The sequence below is a fragment of the Mesoplodon bidens genome (genome assembly GCF_964165515.1).
Source record: "Mesoplodon bidens genome assembly, chromosome: 16".
Taxonomy (NCBI): Eukaryota; Metazoa; Chordata; class Mammalia; order Artiodactyla; family Ziphiidae; genus Mesoplodon; species Mesoplodon bidens.
The window spans coordinates 36432737-36454130 of NC_138173.1; the positions used below are offsets into that span (position 1 = coordinate 36432737).

The 21394-nt window shown below is 31.4% G+C and overlaps 1 protein-coding gene across 5 annotated transcripts in view; it reads right to left on the reverse strand.

Moving 5' to 3' along the window:
- Positions 1-3760: 3760 nt before the first annotated feature.
- Positions 3761-21394, reverse strand: part of TRIQK (triple QxxK/R motif containing) — a 91279-nt gene continuing 73645 nt past the window's right edge. For all 5 annotated transcript variants that reach the window (XM_081259032.1, XM_081259029.1, XM_081259028.1 and 2 more), the window contains 2 exons: positions 12081-12166; positions 3761-6875 (listed from right to left, as the gene is read on the reverse strand). In XM_081259032.1, coding sequence (XP_081115158.1) covers positions 6762-6875; positions 12081-12166 — 200 coding nt within the window. In that variant the 3' untranslated portion in view covers positions 3761-6761. The remainder of the gene's footprint in view (positions 6876-12080; positions 12167-21394) is intronic.

A 21394-nucleotide genomic window follows, 5' to 3' on the forward strand; every position in this document is an offset into this window, starting at 1 on the left:
TACAATACTGAATGATCTCATTCAGGGATATAGTTGGTCCCTTTTTATTAAAGTTTTATTATGTTCCCCTGTAAAGTTATTTTTCCAATGAAGACTCTTCATATTTCTTGCTGATTTTTTTCTACATAATTCTATAGTTTTGATTGTAATTGTAAAAATATTTTTGTTATGATATTTACCTAATTATTGTATAGGTAGATAGATAATGATTTTCACAGATATTTTGCTAAAAGAGCATGTTATATAAAACTTACTATTTTCTTAGTTTTCTAGTCGATCATATAATATGAAAAATATTATACTTTTTCCCATATTTACTACTTATTCCTTTTGTTTTTAAAATCTGATTGGACTGGCTGTCACTTTCAGAATAACTTAAAATAGTGTAAAAGCATAAAACTTTCATGATTTTAAAAATGTAAAGCATGATAATGGAATTCTCCTTTCAGTACTGAAAAGAGCAAAGATTACAAAGGATTGAGCCACACCACATAGGTAAAATCTATGCCTTTATAATGATAATAAAAGAAACAACAGGAACAACCATGACACATCTTCATTGGCCACAGTTAGAGAGTGCTAAGCCATTACTCTGAAATTTGGATTTCAAGTATTTATGCTTCCTTCTTGTTATGAGCTGTGTAAGCTAACCAAATAGTTGATAAAATTGTTTTTAATAATTTCACTTAACATATGGTAAAGGAATGATGGGAAATCACCAGTTTGAAATGCCTAATGAGATAATGAACTGAGGAAACAATTATGAATGGATGCTAAAAGCTTTAGGTAAAATGTTGATGTAAAACCTCATTTTGGAGGGAATCATGTTACTAGCACATGAATCCACTGTTAAATTTCAGCATCACCATAAGTGAGACAACCAGATATCCTGTGTCTCACTATGAAATACTCTTGCCTTAAAAACAAACAAATGACAACAACAAAACTGTCTGGATCTAATCTAACTTAAAAGTTAACTCCTAGTTTACAGAAAATAGGAAAATTAGAGGAATAAAATGAATAACAAAATGAAAAAGCCAAATCTAGAATGTTGAACATCCAAAAGGACAAATAACTTGGTTTCTTCAACAATCAATGGCATGAAAGCAAAAGGTTTGTTGCAGAATACAGTTGACTCCTGAACAACATGGGTTTGAACTGCATGGGTCCACTTATACGTGGATATTTTTCGATAGTAAATACTACAGTACTACTACATGATCGTGGTTGGTTGCATCTGTGGATGTGGAGCGACCAGGGATATGGAGGGCTCACTGAGTTATAAGGAGATTAATTCCCACATTGTTCAAGGGTCAACTTTAAAAGAAATTTAAGAGACATACAACCAAATGCAGCACAGATCTTGATTCAAAACTTATCTTAAATAGGTATCTTGGAGGCGATTAAGGACATCTGAATATTGACTTGGTATTAAGTGATAACAGGAAATAACTAATTCTATTAGCTGTAATAGTAGCTTCTTAGTAACTCAAAAAATAATACCTAACAAATAACAAACAAACAAATATGAAAGTTCCTCCAGGGATGCAAAATGAGATATTTACAGGTAAAATGTAAGCATATTTGAGTTTTGCTATAAAATACCTCAGTTTACAGAAAATGCATGGAGTATATAAAGCAGTGGCAGAATATGGGTAATTGTTGAGACTAGGTGATGGGTAGATTGAGGTCCATTGTACTATTCTCTCTAGTTTTGCGTAATGCCTGTGGTTAGTGACAGATTAAAAAGAAAGCAGGTAAGAAGTAAGAGACAGTAGAAAAAACAGGTGAGGATCAATGATGATTCTAAGTAAAACAGTAGATAGAGACAGTTAATATAGTAAGCACAAAGTTAAGTATTATAAAGTACAAGTGAGGTTCACACAAACAGAGAAGGAATGTTCGAGATTGCTGAGAATTTAGAATTGAGGCACATAGGTGAAGAGTAGGAGAAGTGAGCAAGAGAACTCAAATAAGATGCCTAGAAGGGAACTCACTATCTGCATCACACATGTTTAGGAACTAGTGTAATAAATGAGTTTTTAATGTCTGGATTATTTCTCTTTGGTCCACCAACTTCTCCCACACTCTTGTTTTATGTAAAGCATACTAATAAGGGCTAAGACTATGACCTCCATCTCATGGTCATTATAGCAAGAGTCATTTGGCCATGTTTATTTATAAAATCTTCTTTTAAAAAACTGCAATTTAAGAGACTTTAAAAAATGTTTTTAACCTCATTTTATAAATATGAGAACAACAACGACAAAAAAACTCTGAATTTTGTATTATCCTAGGATGTACAGAGAAGGCAATCCAATAAGACCTGCCTTGTCACATTCAATAGAGCAACTGCAGAAGCAATTTGTTACAAGCAGATGGATAGTTGAACACTGAAAAGGATGATAAACTAGAACAAAATTAGATATTGAAATCAATTTCTTTTAGGCTCACCATGAAACTTCAGATTTACACAAACAATTGTATTTGAAGAAGTCAGAAAAAAATGCCATACTAAGATGGGTGCCCGTGAAAACAGAACTTTACACATGCTATAGCCTTTATAGCCATCATTTACTTGGTTGGTCCAAATATTTATAGTTCATTGTTATGACTGCCAAAACTGGCAACCACAAGGATTGTTGTCTCAATTAGGACAGTAAACAGATTGTCTCTTTTTTTAATGAAAAAATCTAAAATGTAATACTTCACAGTTTAACATGTTTATTCATCTAAACGAGCTAAAAAATAATGGTGCGACATCTGTTCGAGAGGCATTGGTACCTCAAATTTTGGCTGCCTCCCCACCATTTTGGTTGTTGTTTTAAAAAATGAAGAATAGGAGGGGGTACTGTCATCAAAAAATCTTCTGGCATGTAAAGTATCTTATTTTTCTTGAAATAAGGATCTCATGTCTGTTGCTAGGGCTAAAAAAAAAATTGTTTAACAAAGAGGCACAATGCTGAATGCGACAGCAGTTCAATTGTTTTAAATACATTTACTGACCCACTATAGATATTTCCACACTGATATAGTTCTTGAAGTGACTCTCCCAGTTCCCTCTATACTTACCTGTATAGCTAAAACCTATACAAAATAGTAAAGTGTTTCTGTAGGCAGTGAATTCATCTGCTATAATTTTTACTGTAGGTTGCACTGATTTTAGATATGGTGTCAGTTGAACAAAATCTAGAAAACATTCTATCCAGGCTGCATTGGAGCAATTCTAATAAAAGAAGGCAGTGCTGTTAAGGGAAAAGTGGTGAGAATCTCCCCAGAGAAGCCTCAGGTAAGTGTAAAGAAACCTAATTGTTGGTAAGAAAAAAATAAAAGTTTATCTTAGATAGTCTCTGGCTTAATAACTTTATGTTATGGATGAAATACATTAAAATTTAAGTTTAATTTCTAGAAGTTTATTTCTGAAGCTTATCTAAAGCATAACTTATCTACTGAATTATCAATGACCATATAATTTTAGAATCTGGAAAATATAACACTTTAGTTTTCACATAAATATAAGCATTATAATGAAAATTTAGTTTTATTTTTAATGGGAGTGAAGATTTAGACTAAGTTAAATTTAAAACAATGAGTATGATTTTTAATAATACTAAGGTGAAAATAGCATATTTGATTTCCTAGAAAAGAGCAACGTTTCTGTTCTGTAGCAAATTTAATGCTAGTTGTCTTGATCTTAAAGAGAACCAGGATTAAATGTATATGTGTCCCAATACAACCAAAGACCATAAATGCTAAATGCTGAGTTGATCAATATTGTGATTTTTAAGTTTTATTTATTAAATGCAAATAATTTTTGATCATCTGTTACATGCAAGAACTGTGCCAGGATCTGAGAGGACTGAAAGAGATTAACTTAAATTCTAACATGCATTTATTAAAAATGTGCAGACCACTACACTACTGGAATTACAGAAATGAGTAAGAACATATTCTCAGGATTTTGTAATCCTTGGTTGGAGTGGGAGTATTTCACTTACATTTACAAAAAATTGAAAAAGATTGGAAAATCTTCAAGTATTTTGTCACCTTAAAACAACAAGAAACCTCATTCTGGTACTAAAATAGGCTTTTAGCACATTTGTTTTAAAAGAAATTCTAGATGAGGTTATAGTTCTACAACATCGCCTCTCAAATGAATTTACATATTCTGTATTTTTCATGCAATATAAGAAACAGCAACCATTCAAGCTTCATTCAAAGTGTTCTATAGGCTGTATGTTAAGTCCAGCTGCATTAGTTGAAATTTCTTCTGCAGAAAGAGTATGTTAACAGATAGATTCTAACATTCTGAAAAGTCATTAATTTTTTTTGATTTTGTCTTCTGAATTACTCTGAGCAGTGAATTATTGGAGAGGAAAAACCCATGCCTAAAATTTGTATGGTGCAGTCTCAGATTTATGCAAAATACCACTCACTATTTAAAAGTGTAGTCCCCTGAAACTGCAGGCCAGATATTACCTCTCTGTCTTCAAAGATTTAAACCAGACTTCAACTTGGGATTTCTCTACAGAGGATTGGCTGCTTCCCAGTTAATGTGAGTTTGAAAAATGTGCATTTCACGAAAACATTATTTTGTAAACATATATTGTCTCACCTTACCTGCTATTTATTAAAATCAGAGTTTAGCCTTTGGAACTTACCATAAGTTAATCAGTTAAGTTAGTTATGCTGTGTTTAGGTTAATATTCATTACTATCAGAAACAACATTTTTCCTCCAAAGAATACCTCAAGAGTAGAACAGGATAGTAAAGTTGTTTTTTTCTTTTTTTTTCAGGGTAATGAATTTTCAAACATTTCCAAGAGTATAATCATCTTTTTTAAATACTGTAAATTCTGTTATATCTCACTTGGATAGGTATCTAATAGACAATTATTACATATCCTTGCATTTAAATTACCACTGAAATTAGAAATAATCTTTATTTTATATGACTGTATTTAACACCAGATGGGAGGGGAAATAACTAAATGAAGATTGTTCACATAAATGTGATAGGAGTGGGGGAAAGCAGTATTTCTTGACATGTGGCATGTCACTCAGGAAAGTAAAAGACCCATCATATCCAAAATGCCAGCTTGGATATTCTCTTGCCACCCACTTCACAAACAGACATACCACATGGCATTAAATGCTGCAACCTTTCCTAAAAATGCCACTTGGATTTGTCCACTGTGGTGAGTGTATAGGCACTCTTGGTCTGTCTCTTAAGTTTGTGATTTCAAGGGGAAGAATCCAGGAAATAGCACTGGCTAAATTTTGCCCTCAGATGTTTGGCATAAATGATCTGTGAGGATACTGGAACTTTTGGCTGTTTTCACACTGATGAAATAAGTTATGCTACTTGAAAAAATTCTACAGAACATAATGCTACACAACCACATTCAACTATCTGCAAAAGTCTCAAAGACTATCTAGGATATTTATCAATACTTTCTTCTCTTGGAGAGTATGGAAACAATCTTAACATTTTATTTACTCTTTATAAATACAACGTATTTACTATGAAACACCTTATGCATATGTTGCAAGCTATTCATTTTCTATACATATTTATGTAAGGTAGTAACTAACAACTCTGCTGTGGACACATAGTTTTCCATTTTCTAATCTTTACGTATTCATGTGTTATAAAATTATTTAAAAATTCCATACCAGTAAAAAATACTGAATACATTAGTCATTATACTCCAACAAATGTAAAATACCTTGAAAAATCATATAAACAAAAAACTCCATATGTGAGTAATATAAGACATATATTTTCTTCTATTATTTTCATGAAAGGGTTCTAATTGATTTAATTCCCAAGAGACAAAATACAATTTTGTAAAACAGTTTGTATTGTTCAGATATAAGAGACAACCCAAGAAAATGACTCTGAGTAGGTAGGACTTCTGCTATTACCGTTGTGTGAAAAAGACTGCACAATTAGACAACAGGTTGCTACATATCTCCTTAACAAGAGGGGCAAACTGATACTGCAAGCAGCCAGGACAACATAATTAAAATAGAATTCCAAGCTTATATTAATAGAGTAATAAGTTAATTAAAATCAAGATCAACTGAACTTTCTATTTACACCAGTTCAGACAGCCCAAGAGGAAAGCAACTCTATTTTAGAGACATATGTGACTCTTTGAGCTTCTGTCATCCAGGTGCCATTTCTGATGGAGCACATGTGCACTGAACAGTTGGCAAAGAAGGAAAAAGATTACTGTAGATGTATGTGCAGATTGTCTCTCTAATGATATAAACTACGTCTGGAAAGAAAGCAGGGCTTCTCTGTAAAATGAAAAATTTCCCATGACTTTTCATTCCTTCTTAGGCTCTGAATGTGACTAGAGAATGTTTCTATAAATGAGGATATATACTTTTACTTAGAATGTATATGGAACAAAAATAGATTTAGTAATCTGTAAGTGATGGAGTTATACACATAAATTGCCTAAGACATCTGAAGAATTTAGGATCTGTTTTTCACTTTATCTAAATGCACCATGAATAGGTTGCCTGTCAAAGTAGAAAGATTTATAAAAGTATCTGGTAGCACACATACTACATTACTAGGTAAGGTTCTTTTCTTGATATCATATGCAACATTTTAAAAGATATTTCTTCAAACTGAAAATACCAGCAGAAAAAATTCAAGATCTTGCTGTCTCAGTACTTCAGAAAGTATTGGTCCCTAGAGGTGCTTTTATAAAATTATATCCTTTTCATGCATTGATTGCTGCTCGACTAATCTTCATCTGGTTCCAGATCAGGGTCAACATCTGTGGACAGTCTGAGATAAAAGAAAGCATAGAAAGCCAGTAGGAGGGCCAATATAGCTGCAAGTAGAAGGCCAACTTCCTGAGGAAGGAAAAAAAAAGTAGACTTGAAATTCATGAAATGAGCGTGGTTAACGTTATCAGCTTCACGAGATAAAAAAAAACACAGTCTAGAATTAATAATCACATTCTTTTTGTTTAACACTTTCTGTCATTAAGCAAAGAAACTTTTGTGCTTGACAATTCCTAATATAATGGCAGGTACATCAGTGGGTTTAATGATAGATGTGTATTATTAATTTTATTTAAATTTGTATTTTTCTAATAGTAAAATTAGCATTTATAATATATTAAAATAATATATTTTCATAGTTTGGATATCAAACTGTTGGATGAAAGCAATGTAGTTTGTGCCTACACAGTTTATCTTTCTCTATTTGAGAAAGAAACAACATTTGAGAAAGAAATAACATTATTTCTTGCTTCAATACGTTTATTATTAGCTACAGCATTTGGACACAGATTCTTTTTTAAATTACCATTCCTTTTCTAATAGGAAGAAACTATTATAACCATTTTCTGATTATGTCTCTGTAAACATCCTTATTAAATATTATTTTTTAAAACTCATTTTTAAATTCTAAATTCTATAGTTTACAATGTGGCAGAACAAAACTAAGTACTCTTGGCTCATGAAGCATGACATGATATAATTAACACAACTATGAAAGATGGTCCTGGATACTTCATTTGATGATTTGATATGGATTATATTAATCAATTATGTTGAAATAATAGCCCAAAAATTACCACATATACAATGGCAAAAATCATATTATTTTTCAAAAAGTCTATAAACTTATATATATATATATATATATATACATATATATATATATATATATACACACACAAACACACACACACACACACACCATGAAGGAATTTTCTCAATATTAACATATTATTTGGCTAAACAGAAAGAAGAATAAATAATGCCAGTACAGTACCCTAAAGGGCTTAAATATTCCCTTGTAATTCTCACTTGCATATCACACCCCTTCCTGACATTATTTTATGGAGAAGCAATTTATTTGCACTTACACAAATGTAGTTTACATTTCAAAAGAATGCAAAATTAATAATTCAACCTATGCCACCTAATAAACTTTAAAAACATTAAAATAAGTTTGTTTTATAATCAACATGTAATTTTTACCTGGATGTTGAAATAACAAATGGACATTTTATGCAGATTTTTAGCTTTATAATTATATATTTTTAGATTTGCAAACTATAAAAATAAATATTAATAAAAAAACATGGGGTTGAAAGATTTAGTGTCAACTATTTTTGTAAGATTTGATTTCTCAATCTACTCTATCAATATAATGTTAAATTAAAGTGAATTTTTCTCTGTTGCAGTTGGAATACTTTGGCATCTCAAAAGGGCATGGCAGCATCAGACAGGTTTCATTTATTTTCTTGTATCCACAGCTGTGCTCCCAGACCCATCTGGTTACACAGCTACTAATTTTAAGAGGATGTAATAAACAAGTGACACACAACTGCAAACTCCATCTGTTCTGTACAGTGGACAAAAAACTGTTCAACAGCAGTCACCATTCCCATAAGCTTAACACAAGACTAAAGTTTTTACTCTTGATTAGAGTCTGTGATTCTCATCTCATTGATAATCACCTCTAATTGCTGTTTTTCAACTCCTTCTTATCCTTTCAAACAACTCTGTATCATGTTAATTGTACATTTTCAGAATATCCAGAGGCATGAAAAAGGGGTTTAAGGGTAGGAAGCAGAGAACATTCATAGAATACAACTTCAGAAGATACATTAATTCAATTAAGTCTATTCAACATACTATGGTGTGGGGGGTGAGGCTTCTGAAGTATTGGACGAGGAGGTACAGCAAATCATTTGTTTCAGAATGTCCCTATTCTGTTAAGGAGATAAGTATTGTGGGGACTGCATGCTTGGAGGGTTAAAACTATGGTAAAATTTGAAAATACTGCTTTCAGAATTCTGGTCACACTAACCATAACTTAGAGACCTACAGGCATTTATGACTCTCCCCACCCTTGGCCATTTTTAGTTTTAGATCAGGAATAACAAAGAGAACAAAAATAATGCTTCCAGCTAGCTCATCCCAAGGGGTCGTTAGCAGGATCTGGTTGCTATTTGAATATTTTATTTATGTAACAGATAAATCAAATTTCTGATCCTTATTTTTTATTATAATTATTTGTTTCAAATAAACTACTTAATAAACAAATATAGATTATCTTTTTCCTTCTAAATACTAGGAAACACAGGTTATTTGCATTCTAAAAAATTTTTCCCTGATGTTACAACTCTTGAAAAATAATCTTCAAATTGAACAGCAACCAAATAGCAAATAGTAGTTGTGCAAATATTTTTTAGGTGGTACTCATTACTGGGTCATAAATTATGACATTTTGTTTATATTGGTAAAAGACACAAACTAAAAGTAGCTTCTCAATAGAAATAATTCCACATTTTGAAGAAGTGATATTCATATCTTATTCTGAATCATTACTGTTCCCTGAAATTTTCTATCACTAAACATACATTTATAAAAAAAGCACTAGAAATCCCTGAGGGTAAGTACCCTATTGTGTAATTTTTATATCTCTAATCCATGATTTCTCAATCATGTGATTTCTTGTAGCAATTCCTCCAAGACAATTGTGTCTTATTCATCTTTTTTTCCACAGGTTCTACAACATTGTAATGCTCATAGCAATTTCTAAATGAATGAAGGATTGAGTCAGATTTATATAATTCATGTACAGGTATATTAAAATTATGTAATGTTTTGAAAACTTTACAGAAATAATATCCATAATACTATCTTCACAGCAAAACTAAAAACATTTTGTAATATGTAGTATAGTCACACAAAGCAGACTTAGTTGAAGTAGGGGATCTTTAGGCCAATGACAAACATCCAAGGACAGTCTTATTTATGCAAACCAGTAATAGCTAATTCAAAGAAATATTTATGTTAAGTGTATTATTTAACTCTTCTGACTATACTGTGAGGTAAATGGCATAAAATCCATTTTACAAATGTTCCAGTTTAGACTCAGCTAGATCACTGTAACAGTAAGAGGAGTCATGTGATTCTAGGCCTCTTTCGTGTTCAGTTTTATCATTGCTGTTATTTTTCTATTCCTTGCAGCTGTTCATATTTTCTGTAGATTTAAATTATTTAAAAAGCATAGCAATGAGTCATTCTAAAAAATAAGTAGTAAAGTGATAAAATATTACAACATTATGGTCATCCTGTATTAACTGGATAAGAGTCAAACATGTTTGATGTTCATTAATCCTTACTTGCTTCTCTGACATTATCAACATGGATAAAATCACTCACTGGGGAAATTAAATAGCATTAAATGGCAATTGCTGAAAGAAACTTCGTTATTTAAAATACTATGCTAAAATGACAAGGCAATCAAAGTTTGACAGGGCAAACTAATTAGTATGCCAGATTTGAAATGTAAAACACCTCCATGGTTCTGATTCTAAAAAGTTTCCTATTATTTTAATGGGCTCTTTACATAAATTTTCAAGCAAAGTAAACAGTGTTTAAAGATAAGGTTTTTGTTTTTCACAGGTTTACAAATCAAAATGATATGCTAGTTTATTAAAAAGGAGCTGTTTTTGATGTCAGAAACTTTTCTGTACATACTTTAAATCACAAATGAAATCTAAGAACAATTTTTTTCTCATAAAAGATAAACAAATTCTATATTGTTTTTAAAAAGACATTAGATTGCAGTATAAAGTAGACTTATACTAGGAATATGGTTATTTCCTCAAGTTAAAACCATAGCAAAATGATAAGAGCAAACGAAATAGAGGATATATACAGGAAAGTGGTATATATCAATAAATGCATGGCTGCACTATTTTTCAAATTCTAATTTGCAGCTGCTCATTATACTGTGCCACAAGTGGATTGTGCTACCCCAATATTCTTCTAACAAGACAAAAACAAAGCCCTGTATTGTTAAAGATAAAAATAAGTGACATATTGCTTTCCTGGAAAATGACAGACAGTGCTCTCATTACAAGAGACAATCATCAGGTAACTAACTGCAAAATAAGAAACTAACCACTGGTTTTAGAAAGTTTGTGTCATGGAAATAATTTTAAAGATGAATGAAATTTCACATGAAATTAGAAGAAAACTTCAAAAGATTAATCATCTCTCTTTCAAACAAAAAGGCAATTCACTTTTTTTTTTTCCGTTAAAAACTGACACACAGCACTAACTGAGGAGATTGTGCTGTGAAAACATACCGCAGCACACAGCAATGCTTGATCAAAATCAGTAATCAGGAGTAAAAAGAAGGCAGTGTTTCGTGATCATAATAGCAAATTCTGGAAGACAACCAAATATATCATCTGGCAGTTCAACAGCTGTTACAGCTTGGTAGTAACACCTTGGCATTTGCTATAAGCTATAACTTAGAAAAATTGATTTTTCATCTGCCAGATAAAACCCAAAATCTCCTTTTAACATTTTAATATTTAAATAAAATATATGTACTAGTCACTTTACTTTTGCACATTTGACAGTAGAGCCGTCAAATTAATTTTTCTATTTATAGTTTAATTTTACTCTAAACACTTGGCAGAGTTGACATGGGTAATAATGTAAATGTAATTTTGTTGAACTTCATTGTGCTAGCACATTGGATTAACATCTGCTAACATCATTCTCAGTTGCTTTTATCCCTCTTAAGCAGTTAAAACACTGGTTTTCTAAAAGAACAAGTTTGGGAAACATTATTAGAATTTCACCATAGAGAGTACTGACAACAAAAATAATACATGTGTAAAATTACATATATTAACGATCTAAGTATATATAATTAAAAGTTAAACAACCATAAAATGAAACTTATTGCAAGTGAGAAAAGTTTTTGATCCAGGCCACATATATCGCTGAAGTGTTTGAACAATAAATACAGTAGCTAGAGAAAAAGTAAATTGCAACTTTAAGTGTAACTGTTTCTCTTAAGTGACATTAGGTCTTATTCTAAGACCTAATAAAATCTTAGAATGGGAAGGATGTTTCTCATTAAGTAAATTCTCTTTTAAAAGCCGTTAATCCTGGCATTTGACTTAGATTTTGAAATGTCATAAAACATTTAGAATTCAACATTTATGCAATCCAGTTTTAGAAAATAAGATGGCATGCAATATATCAAATTTTAAAGTTATCAAATACAGGTACCTTTATGCCTATTGCTGTTTTCTTTGCTTCTGCTTTTAATTTGGTTGCTCGTAAAATAGGTTTGGTTTTTTTATAATCCTGTTTACCTAGAAAGAAATAATTTCAGACAATGAGCTATAATTTAAGTTTAACAGCCAACTGAAATGTCAAAGAACCTTTAAATGGAGTAAAACTGGGAGACAAAGTCGCAAAGTAATTCCCAGTTATGGAAACCATAAACTGGTCACCCTAAGGTCAAGTTTTCCTTCTCTCTTACTTTTTCAGGAAGAAGATTTGACAGACATCTTTGATTTGGTGTGCAGGGAATATCAACAAAGATAAACAATCTTTTAGAGAATAAGATGTTTAAAGCAAAGAGAGTAAACCTTTAGAAGCATTTGGAGACAAATGTGGAAATAAATGAAATTACATAAGATCCCATTAAACAGGTAAGGTTAACTCTATCTTCATAATTGAAGAATAACAGTTCATTAGAAATTTATTTTATTATGGATATATTAAGTATTCAATAATCAATCTGAGAAGTATCCTCAAAGTAAGATACTAAAGACTGATCTGTAAATAATTAACTTTCAGTTGCTGAATTCTTTAGAAAAAAGTATTTAACTTTTGTTTGCTCTCTGTGGAGGACAGAATAAATATGGCTAGATAAATGATGAAGGATAGCTATATTTAGACATTAGTTTCAATGTTCTTTACCGTATTTAACAACCAAAAATGAGCAAAACTGAGTTAGTATCACCAAATTTGCTTTTTTTGGTGACCCCACTAATGGGTAACAAAAGAGCTATTACACACCCTGTGAGGAAAACAGATTTAACAATAACAACAACAAAAGCATTGACTAGAATAATATACTCTTTTTGTTAACCAAACTGTTAGGTAAGAATTGGGTCAAATGAGTCTCAAATATAATCATATGTCATTCTGAGTGGGAGTTAACATTTGACCATATAATCTCTTCAACTATTTATATTCTCCTATTTGGCCTTATTGTTTCCATTTTATTCCCTTTCCTTTCAAAGATCAATTACTTTCCAAAACTTACCCCTGTAGTCTGTCAAAATAATACAAATGTGAACTTTAATTTCCATATCTTCCTCACACTGAAGTAAATCTGAAAGCAGTTTATCTAAAGTATACCATCAAAATTTAATGTGCAATATATTTTTTAATGTTTGCTAATGATTCAAAAGTACCTTTAAAATTCTATATAGATTTTTAGAATTAGAAATGCCAGGGAGAAGTGAGACAAATGGATGGGAGGATGAAGAAATGCTATATCTGTGTTCATTAGACACAGTATTTATTTGGCTGAAGAGCTTTTTTTTTTTTAAGAAGTGTGTATGCTATTTCCTTAACTGCAATGGTATAGCAATCATTCTGGATCTATGAGCATGCAGCAGCTTAATAAATATTATTTGATGATGGGGTTTAATGATCCAGAAATGAGCAATTGTAAAAATGTGTATCAAATGATCTAAATTTAAATTATGGAATGAACAAATACAGAAAAATATTACCCTGACCCATTTTAAATTAGCAACATTTAATTTTGCTGAAAAAATCTTGACAAGTGTTCACTCAGTTTCACATCTCAACAGTCAAACTATTCATGTCATTATTCCTGCTGAGATATAAACAGTTCAGAGCAATGAAACTGGTGACACATCAAATGTCTCCACTTAGGGTTACAAAGCAAATTTCTAAAAAGAACCTAAAATGAAATTTCAATATTATAGATTTGAAGCCAAGAAGTCATTTCTTATGTTATATATGCCCTATAATAAACTCTGGGTGCAACAGGGACAAAATAAACAAACAAAAAAAGATTATCTTAACCAATCTGCTTTTTGTAGACATATGCAATATTCTGGATGATGTGTCTGTCATAAAGCAGATTCAAATATGCTTAAAAGAGTCAATGTTAAAGTGAGATTTTATCATTCTACTTCACCTGCCATTGGTTAAATGATGTGTTCTATTTCAATTCAAGTCCTATAATCTCTTAAAGAATAATACTTCTACATTTATATTAAGGTTGATATGAACATTGGAAACAGTATTTATAATAAATAGACAGTTTTAAAAATTATTACACACCTCATACTTCTCCAAAAAGTGCATCTGTCATTAAGGTAGCATTCTCCTTGCTGACTATGATATCCAAAATTATATATTGCAAAACGTGGTTTCAGTCTACTAAGTGAAAACGTTTACAGGGGCATTTGTTAAGTTCTTTACAACTAAAACCAGATCTCTCCATTATACACAAAAAGATTTTTAACATTTTAATTTTTTATGGCTTCACGAAAAATACCTATGCCCACATGATTGTAAAAAATATATAAAATAAGAAGCTCCTGCCTTCTGAGTACTTACACCCAGGAAAAAACACATTTATGTAATCTAGATTTTATATGCAGACAGCTTTTTAAATACAATTGGATCTGATTTTGGTTATATCAATAATACAATAACAAAAGTAGCAATTTAGCAATTGCTCATTACATTTTATATGAGAGAAATTCAAGCCTACAAGGCCAATATGGGACCTCAGTCATCTCGTTTCTCTCTTCTCAATTACACCATTCAACACAGTTCTGTATTTTAATTTCCTATGACATAGTTTAAGTAACAAAAGCTTTCTCCCCCATCTCCACACTTTCTGATGGACTGATTTATGCTTCCTCCCTCCAATATGATCCTATTATATTAGTTCATTATATTTTATTTTTTACTTATCATACAGTGAATATAACTTTTTTTTTCCTTTTGGTGTACAGTTCTATGGATTTTAATGCTTATGTATAGATCATGTAATTACTACTATAATCAGGATATAGAAAAGTTATATCATTTCAAAAAACTCCCTGGCACTGAGTTTCTAAACTCACCCTCCTTCCACCATAATTCCTGGCAACCACTGATATACTGTCCATTTCTATAGCTTTGTCTTTTCAATAATGCAGCAATAATGTGACAAGGGCTTCTTTTATTCAGCATAAGGCCTTTAAATTTCACCCAAGTTGTATGTATCAGCATTTTATTCTTCTCTATTGCTGGTTAGTATTCCATTATAGGAAGGTACCAGAACTTGTTTATCCATTCACTCATTGAAGTACATTTGGGTTATGTCCAGTGTTTGGCAAGTATGACAAGAGCTACTATAAACACAGGTATGCAGGTTTTTATGTGAACATAAGTTTTCATTTATCTAGGGTAAGATTGCTGAGTCATATGGTAAGTATATATTTAACTTTGTAAGAAATTGCCAGACCATTTTTCAGAGTGTTTGCATTCTCACCAGCAATGAATAAGAGTTCTGATAGCTTTGCATCATCACTAGCACTTGGTATTATTGTATCTAGGTTATCTAATTTTTTAGTGTACAATTGTTCATAGTGTTCTCTTATAATCCATGTTATATGTGTAAGGTTGATAGTAGTGTACACTGTTTTATTACCGTTATTAATAATTTGTTCTTTTTTTTCCCTTAGTCTTAACTACAGGTTTTTTCAATTTCATTGATCTTTCTAAATAACAAATTTGGGGTTTTGTCGATTTTTTTCTACCATTTTTCTGTTTTGTATTTTGTTTATTTCCACTCTAATCTTTCTTATTTCCTTCCCTCAGATAGCTTTGAGTTTAGTTTGCACTTTTTTTTTCTAATTTTTTAGATAGAAATTTAGGTTATTGATTTGAAACCTTTCTCCTTTATTAATATAGTCATTAACAAGCATAAATCTCCATATAAGTACTGCTTTATCATCATTTCATAAGTCAGCAAGGAGAAGAAGAAAGTTATACACAAAAACACTTGTAGATATATTTACCTATGCAGTTACTTTTACTGGTGTTAACTTATTTTTTCTGTTTGTGGATTCTAGTAACTGCCTTATGTACTTTCATTTTAGCCTGGAGGACTTCTTTTAGTGTTTCTTATAGGGCAGGTGTACTACTGACAAATTTTCTGGTTTTGTTTATCCAAGAACATCTTGATTTCTCGCTTTTTTGAAGGACAGTTGTGCTACATGTAGAATTTTTGGTTGACACTCTTTTGTTTTCATCACATCATATATAATGAATTACTTTTTACTTTCTGCTTTCAAGATTTACTCTCTATGTTTGACTTTCAGCAGTTTGACTATGATGTGGCCAGGTGTGGATCTCTGAGTTTATCCTTCTCAAAATTTTGTGAGGTTCTTAGATATACAAATTAAAGGTTTTCATCATATTTCAAGAAGGTTTTTATATTTTAAATATTCTTTTTGACACTCTCTCTTCCTCTTCTCATTCTGGAACTATTACTATGCATAGACTGGTATGCTATATAGAGTCCTATAGGTATCTATGGCTCCATTCATTTTTTGTCATATCTCAATCATTATTTTTTATTCATGTTCCTCAGACTGAATAATCTCAGTTAACCTCTCTTCATGTTCCCTGTTTCTCCTATAAGTTGAAATCTACTGTGAAGCCCCTCTAGTGAAATTTTAATATTGGTTATTATATTTTTTCAAGTCCAGAATTTCTGTTTTTTATATACATAATTTACATTTATATAATAATATTTTCTATTTGTTGGTACATCATTCTCATACTTTAATTCTTTAGACATGGTTTTCTTTATTTTTTGAACATATTTTAAATGGCTGATTTAAAGTCTTTGTCTAGTAAGTCCAAGGTCTGAACTTGTCTAGAGATGCTTTCTATTCTTTTTCTGTGTATGGACCATAATTTGCTGATTTTTTTGTGTTTCATAATTTTTGTAGAAAACAGTTTTCTACAAAATAATGTTATGTAGCAACAGTTAAATAACGTAATGTGGCAACTCTGACAAACAGATCTCTCAGGATTTATTGTTGCTGCTCTTTGTTCTTCTTTTGTTGGTGTTACTGTTTGTTTGTTTAGTGACTTTTATGGTCTAATTCAGTAGAGTCTGTATTCTTTGTTATATGGAGTCACTTAGCTTAATATTCATCTAATAACTGGACAGGTCTTTTCTTAAATGTCTTTAACCAACAAATCTTCCAGATTTGTTGAACAGGTGTTCCATACTTTGACAGGACTTTATAGTTCTGTGTTAGCTTTCACTTCCTGCTAGCTTCCTCAAGGTCAGCAAAAGTGAGAGCTTATGGCCTTTCCAGGTCTTTACTGGACATGGCATAGTCCTGCACAGGTTCATGACTTTCTAGATTCCCAAGAATCTATGTCAGGGATTTAAAAAGACACTATGAACATATCATTGCCCAGTTTTAAAAACAATTTTAGGTCAGCCTTATGCTAGCCCCAACTAGTAATGCTGCCTCAGGTAGTCATGATGTTAAATGCTTGCCACTGATTGTTTTTGCCTAATGCCATCAGGAAAGGACTCTTCACACAGAATGAGCTCTAAGTCAGGTCAAATAAAGACAACTTCTGAGAATGGGGATTTTCAGTGAGCTCCCAGACACATCAAATAGTGATAGTTCTCAGAGGATGGGATTTGGGGTAGCTCCAAACACATTCTGCCTCTCCAGTGACTGCAGGCTGCTGTTTTTCATGACTACTATTGTTGCAAAGCTGAGGAGAGGAAGATGGGATTAAGGCAAGTTGAACAAAACAAAGCTTGAGGTTCTAACTCAGAGTTAGCTGTTTTTCTCAAATAAACACTCTTTGCACTGTTTTAATTTTTTTGAAAATTTGTAGATTTCTGAAAAAGTTGATTTTGACAATTTTTGTCATTGTTCTTGCTTTTATAGAAGAGCAGACTTTTGAGGTCCTTACTTTCCATTCAAGAAGTGCTTCTCTTCCATCCTTTTACCTTTAATCTCATTATATTTGAAGTTAATTTCTTATCTACAGCCTATATTTACATCAGTTTATAAAATTTCAACCTGAAAATCCTCTGTCCTTTCATTGGTATGTTTAAACATATATATTTAATGAAACTATTAATGTATTTTTATTTAGGTCTACCACTTTATCTTTGTTTTCTTTTTGTTTCCTTTGATTTGTTTCTGTTTCACTTTTCATGCCTTTTTAAGTTATTTGAACATTTTTTAATATTTTGTTTAAATCATATATTGTATTTTGATATATCTCTTAGAATAATGTTTCAATAGTTTCCCAAGAGATTACAAAATATACATTTAACTTTTAAGAGTCTAATTCAAATCAATATTTTATTCAATTTCCTATTTTTAAAGATATTCTACATTTAAAAAAAGTTTAACATGCACAATCCAATACATTTCACATTCTAATATAATGGAAACAAGCAGTACATTGCTTTGCAGTGCTAGTTTTACTAGTTCTTGTTTATCTCTTTTGACTTTGCTATACTTATATTTGATCTTCTTGGACATGTGTCATAGGTTAGGAAAGTTGTTTCTATACAGTTGACTTTTAATAATTCAGGACTTTAAATGTCCACAGACAAAGAATTATACAAGTGAATATACTATTGTAGCACAGATGCATTTTCCTTAAAAATGATAGACAAGACACTGGTGTTCCTATTTGATGCATGTTCTTATTATAGCTTAACTGTTTTGCAATAAAAAGTGAAAGGCACATGCATAGTTAGAAGGACTATTATACTTTGGTTACTGAAACTATATTCATGATAAAAACTGCAGGTTGTCCTTAGATAATACCTGTGTTTTAGTTCTGAAATAAAATTTCTAACTACTCTTCTCTAGAGTTTTGTGTTCAGTTTAGTTGAAGAGTAACCTTAAATTACTATATCTGTACTATTAAAAAGTTACATTAATATTTTAACTATTTGTATTAATATTAAAATTTTCTTGATACTGTAAAACCAAAACAAAGTACAGGAATAAAACAAAGTTCAGGTTGATAAATGATGACAAATGTCACTCTTAATCCTCAATCTCAATTACCTTCATCAAAACAGCCATACGATTCTGTTTGATTTTCTCTAACATAACTACATATTATATCTTAAACTTATGAGACATATTTATAATAATGAAATGTCACCTTTTGTATGTTTAAAATAAAGTTGCAAAATTAATATTCTAGTAAAAATTTCATGATATGGAAAACTGTTTTATGGCTTAGTAAGAATATAGATTCTATTATCCATTAGGTATAGATCTTAATAATAAATATATATTTAGATGACTGCATGATTAATATTGCCAATACAAATAGAAAATTTCTCTGAAATCATGACATTGAAAGTTAAAATTCCTTCAATACAATCTGAGATTCTTAATAGAGACTGTGTGTTTCTGTCAATATCTCATTATAAAGCTTCTCCCTTTGCATGTAAAATCCAATATCATTTTGGGGAAGAAATATAAATGGCCTTCCCCAAATATGCTAATGATACAGCTAGGAATGCACTTGGAACAATAAAACATATTAACTTTTGTGTTAATGCCTGGACTTACCATAACTTATATAAGGGAAAAATACACTTAGAATGTGTGAACTTTGCTATTTATTTTATAATAGAATTTAGTAATTTTTTTTTCAAAATTAATCTGGACTTAATGCTGAAAACTGGGCATTTCAAAATAAGAAACATTACAACTTGCATGTTCACACAGGAAATCTGTACTATAAAATTGCTCTTTGAACAAATATTAGCAACTGATTATCAAACCTCTATGAGTATATACACATAGTTATTGAGTACATTGTGAAATCTCTGACATAAGGTTACTTTGGCTAGCAAGTAACAAAATATTGTTATCCATAAGGAAACAAAAAAGTTATACCTATGTGTTTATACATCTTTATAGATATATTATTACTACTATTATTATTATTATTTTCACCTGTATCCAAGTTCTTAATTGCATGAGGCATTATTTTTTATGGTTAGCAGGTAGAGTGGCTAGAATCTCTGAGAATAGTATTGTAAATAGTGTAACATCAGGACATATCACCAATTATAATTTTTCTTAGTTAAACTTGTGCTTAAGCATAACTGAAAATGTTCACTTATGGTCATAAGAATTCTTATACCTTATTTTCTTAAACAGTGCTTTCATTCATTCATTAAAAATTATTGAGCACGTATACTATATAGAAACAGTGTTCAAGGTACTGAAAATAAAATAGTTTGGCAAAACAGACCAAATGCCTATTATCTTGAACCTTGTAAAAAGATGGATAATAAGCAAACAAAAATAATGGTTCAGTTTGCTAGGTAATGAAAAGCACTAAAAAGAAGAATACATTTGGCAAGCAGCAGAAAACAAAGGAGGGAGATGTATTGTTTCAGATAGAGCGGTTAGGGAAGGCCTTCTTGGTAATATCACTTGACATTATCATTTGATGTCACTTAACCAGATACTTGAATGACGTCAGGGAGGAAGTCATGTGGATAACTGGTGGAAGCAATTCCAAATACTGGGAACATATTAAGTATAAAGATTCAGAAAACACTAACTTCTGGAGGAGGCTAAAATGTCACTGAAGCCTCCCAAGTCAGAAAGAGAGCTTAATAGGTAATAAAAGTAAAAAGTTCAATTTCTGATGTCAGGTTCAGTGGTCCAGAACCAACTGTCAATATCTGAGTATATAGGCTCAAATGATAATCTTGGAAATAGGCAGGATCTTCAGCTTGGTTCCCTGATATGTGATGTGAGAGCTTTTGAAAGTAAGAGTGAAGTAGAAATATTAATCCCCTTGCTTACTAAAATGGTAAATCAAAGGGAATGCATATTCCTGGAGAAGTTTCAGAAACTGAGTAAATCATCAAAAACAAAATATGCAGGCTTCCCTGGTGGCGCAGTGGTTGAGAATCTGCCTGCTAATGCAGGGGACATGGGTTCGAGCCCTGGTCTGGGAAGATCCCACATGCCGTGGAGCAACTAGGCCCATGAGCCGCAACTACTGAGCCTGCGCATCTGGAGCATGTGCTCCACAACAAGAGAGGCTGCGATAGTGAAGAGGCCCATGCACCGTGATGAAGAGTGGCCCCCGCTTGCCGCAATTAGAGAAACCCCTCACACAGAAACGAAGACCCAACACAGCCAAAAATAAATATAAAAATAAATAAATAAAAGATTACTATAAAAAGCAAAAAAACAAAAAATGCAGTTACACTGATTATTTTCGCAGATCTATTTATTTCCTCACTGTGGCTAATTGGTCTTGGAGACTGAGTATAATTAAATATAAACTTATGGTAGAATTTTTTTACTGTACTTACCATAGCAGAATATAAATGTCCTTTGCACGTGGTCACAACTAGCTAAATAATCTAGACAATGCATTTTTCTAAACTCTGATCACAGATACCACAAGAGACTTTCTGCCTTTACTGGAAGGGACAGCAGCATACTTACAAA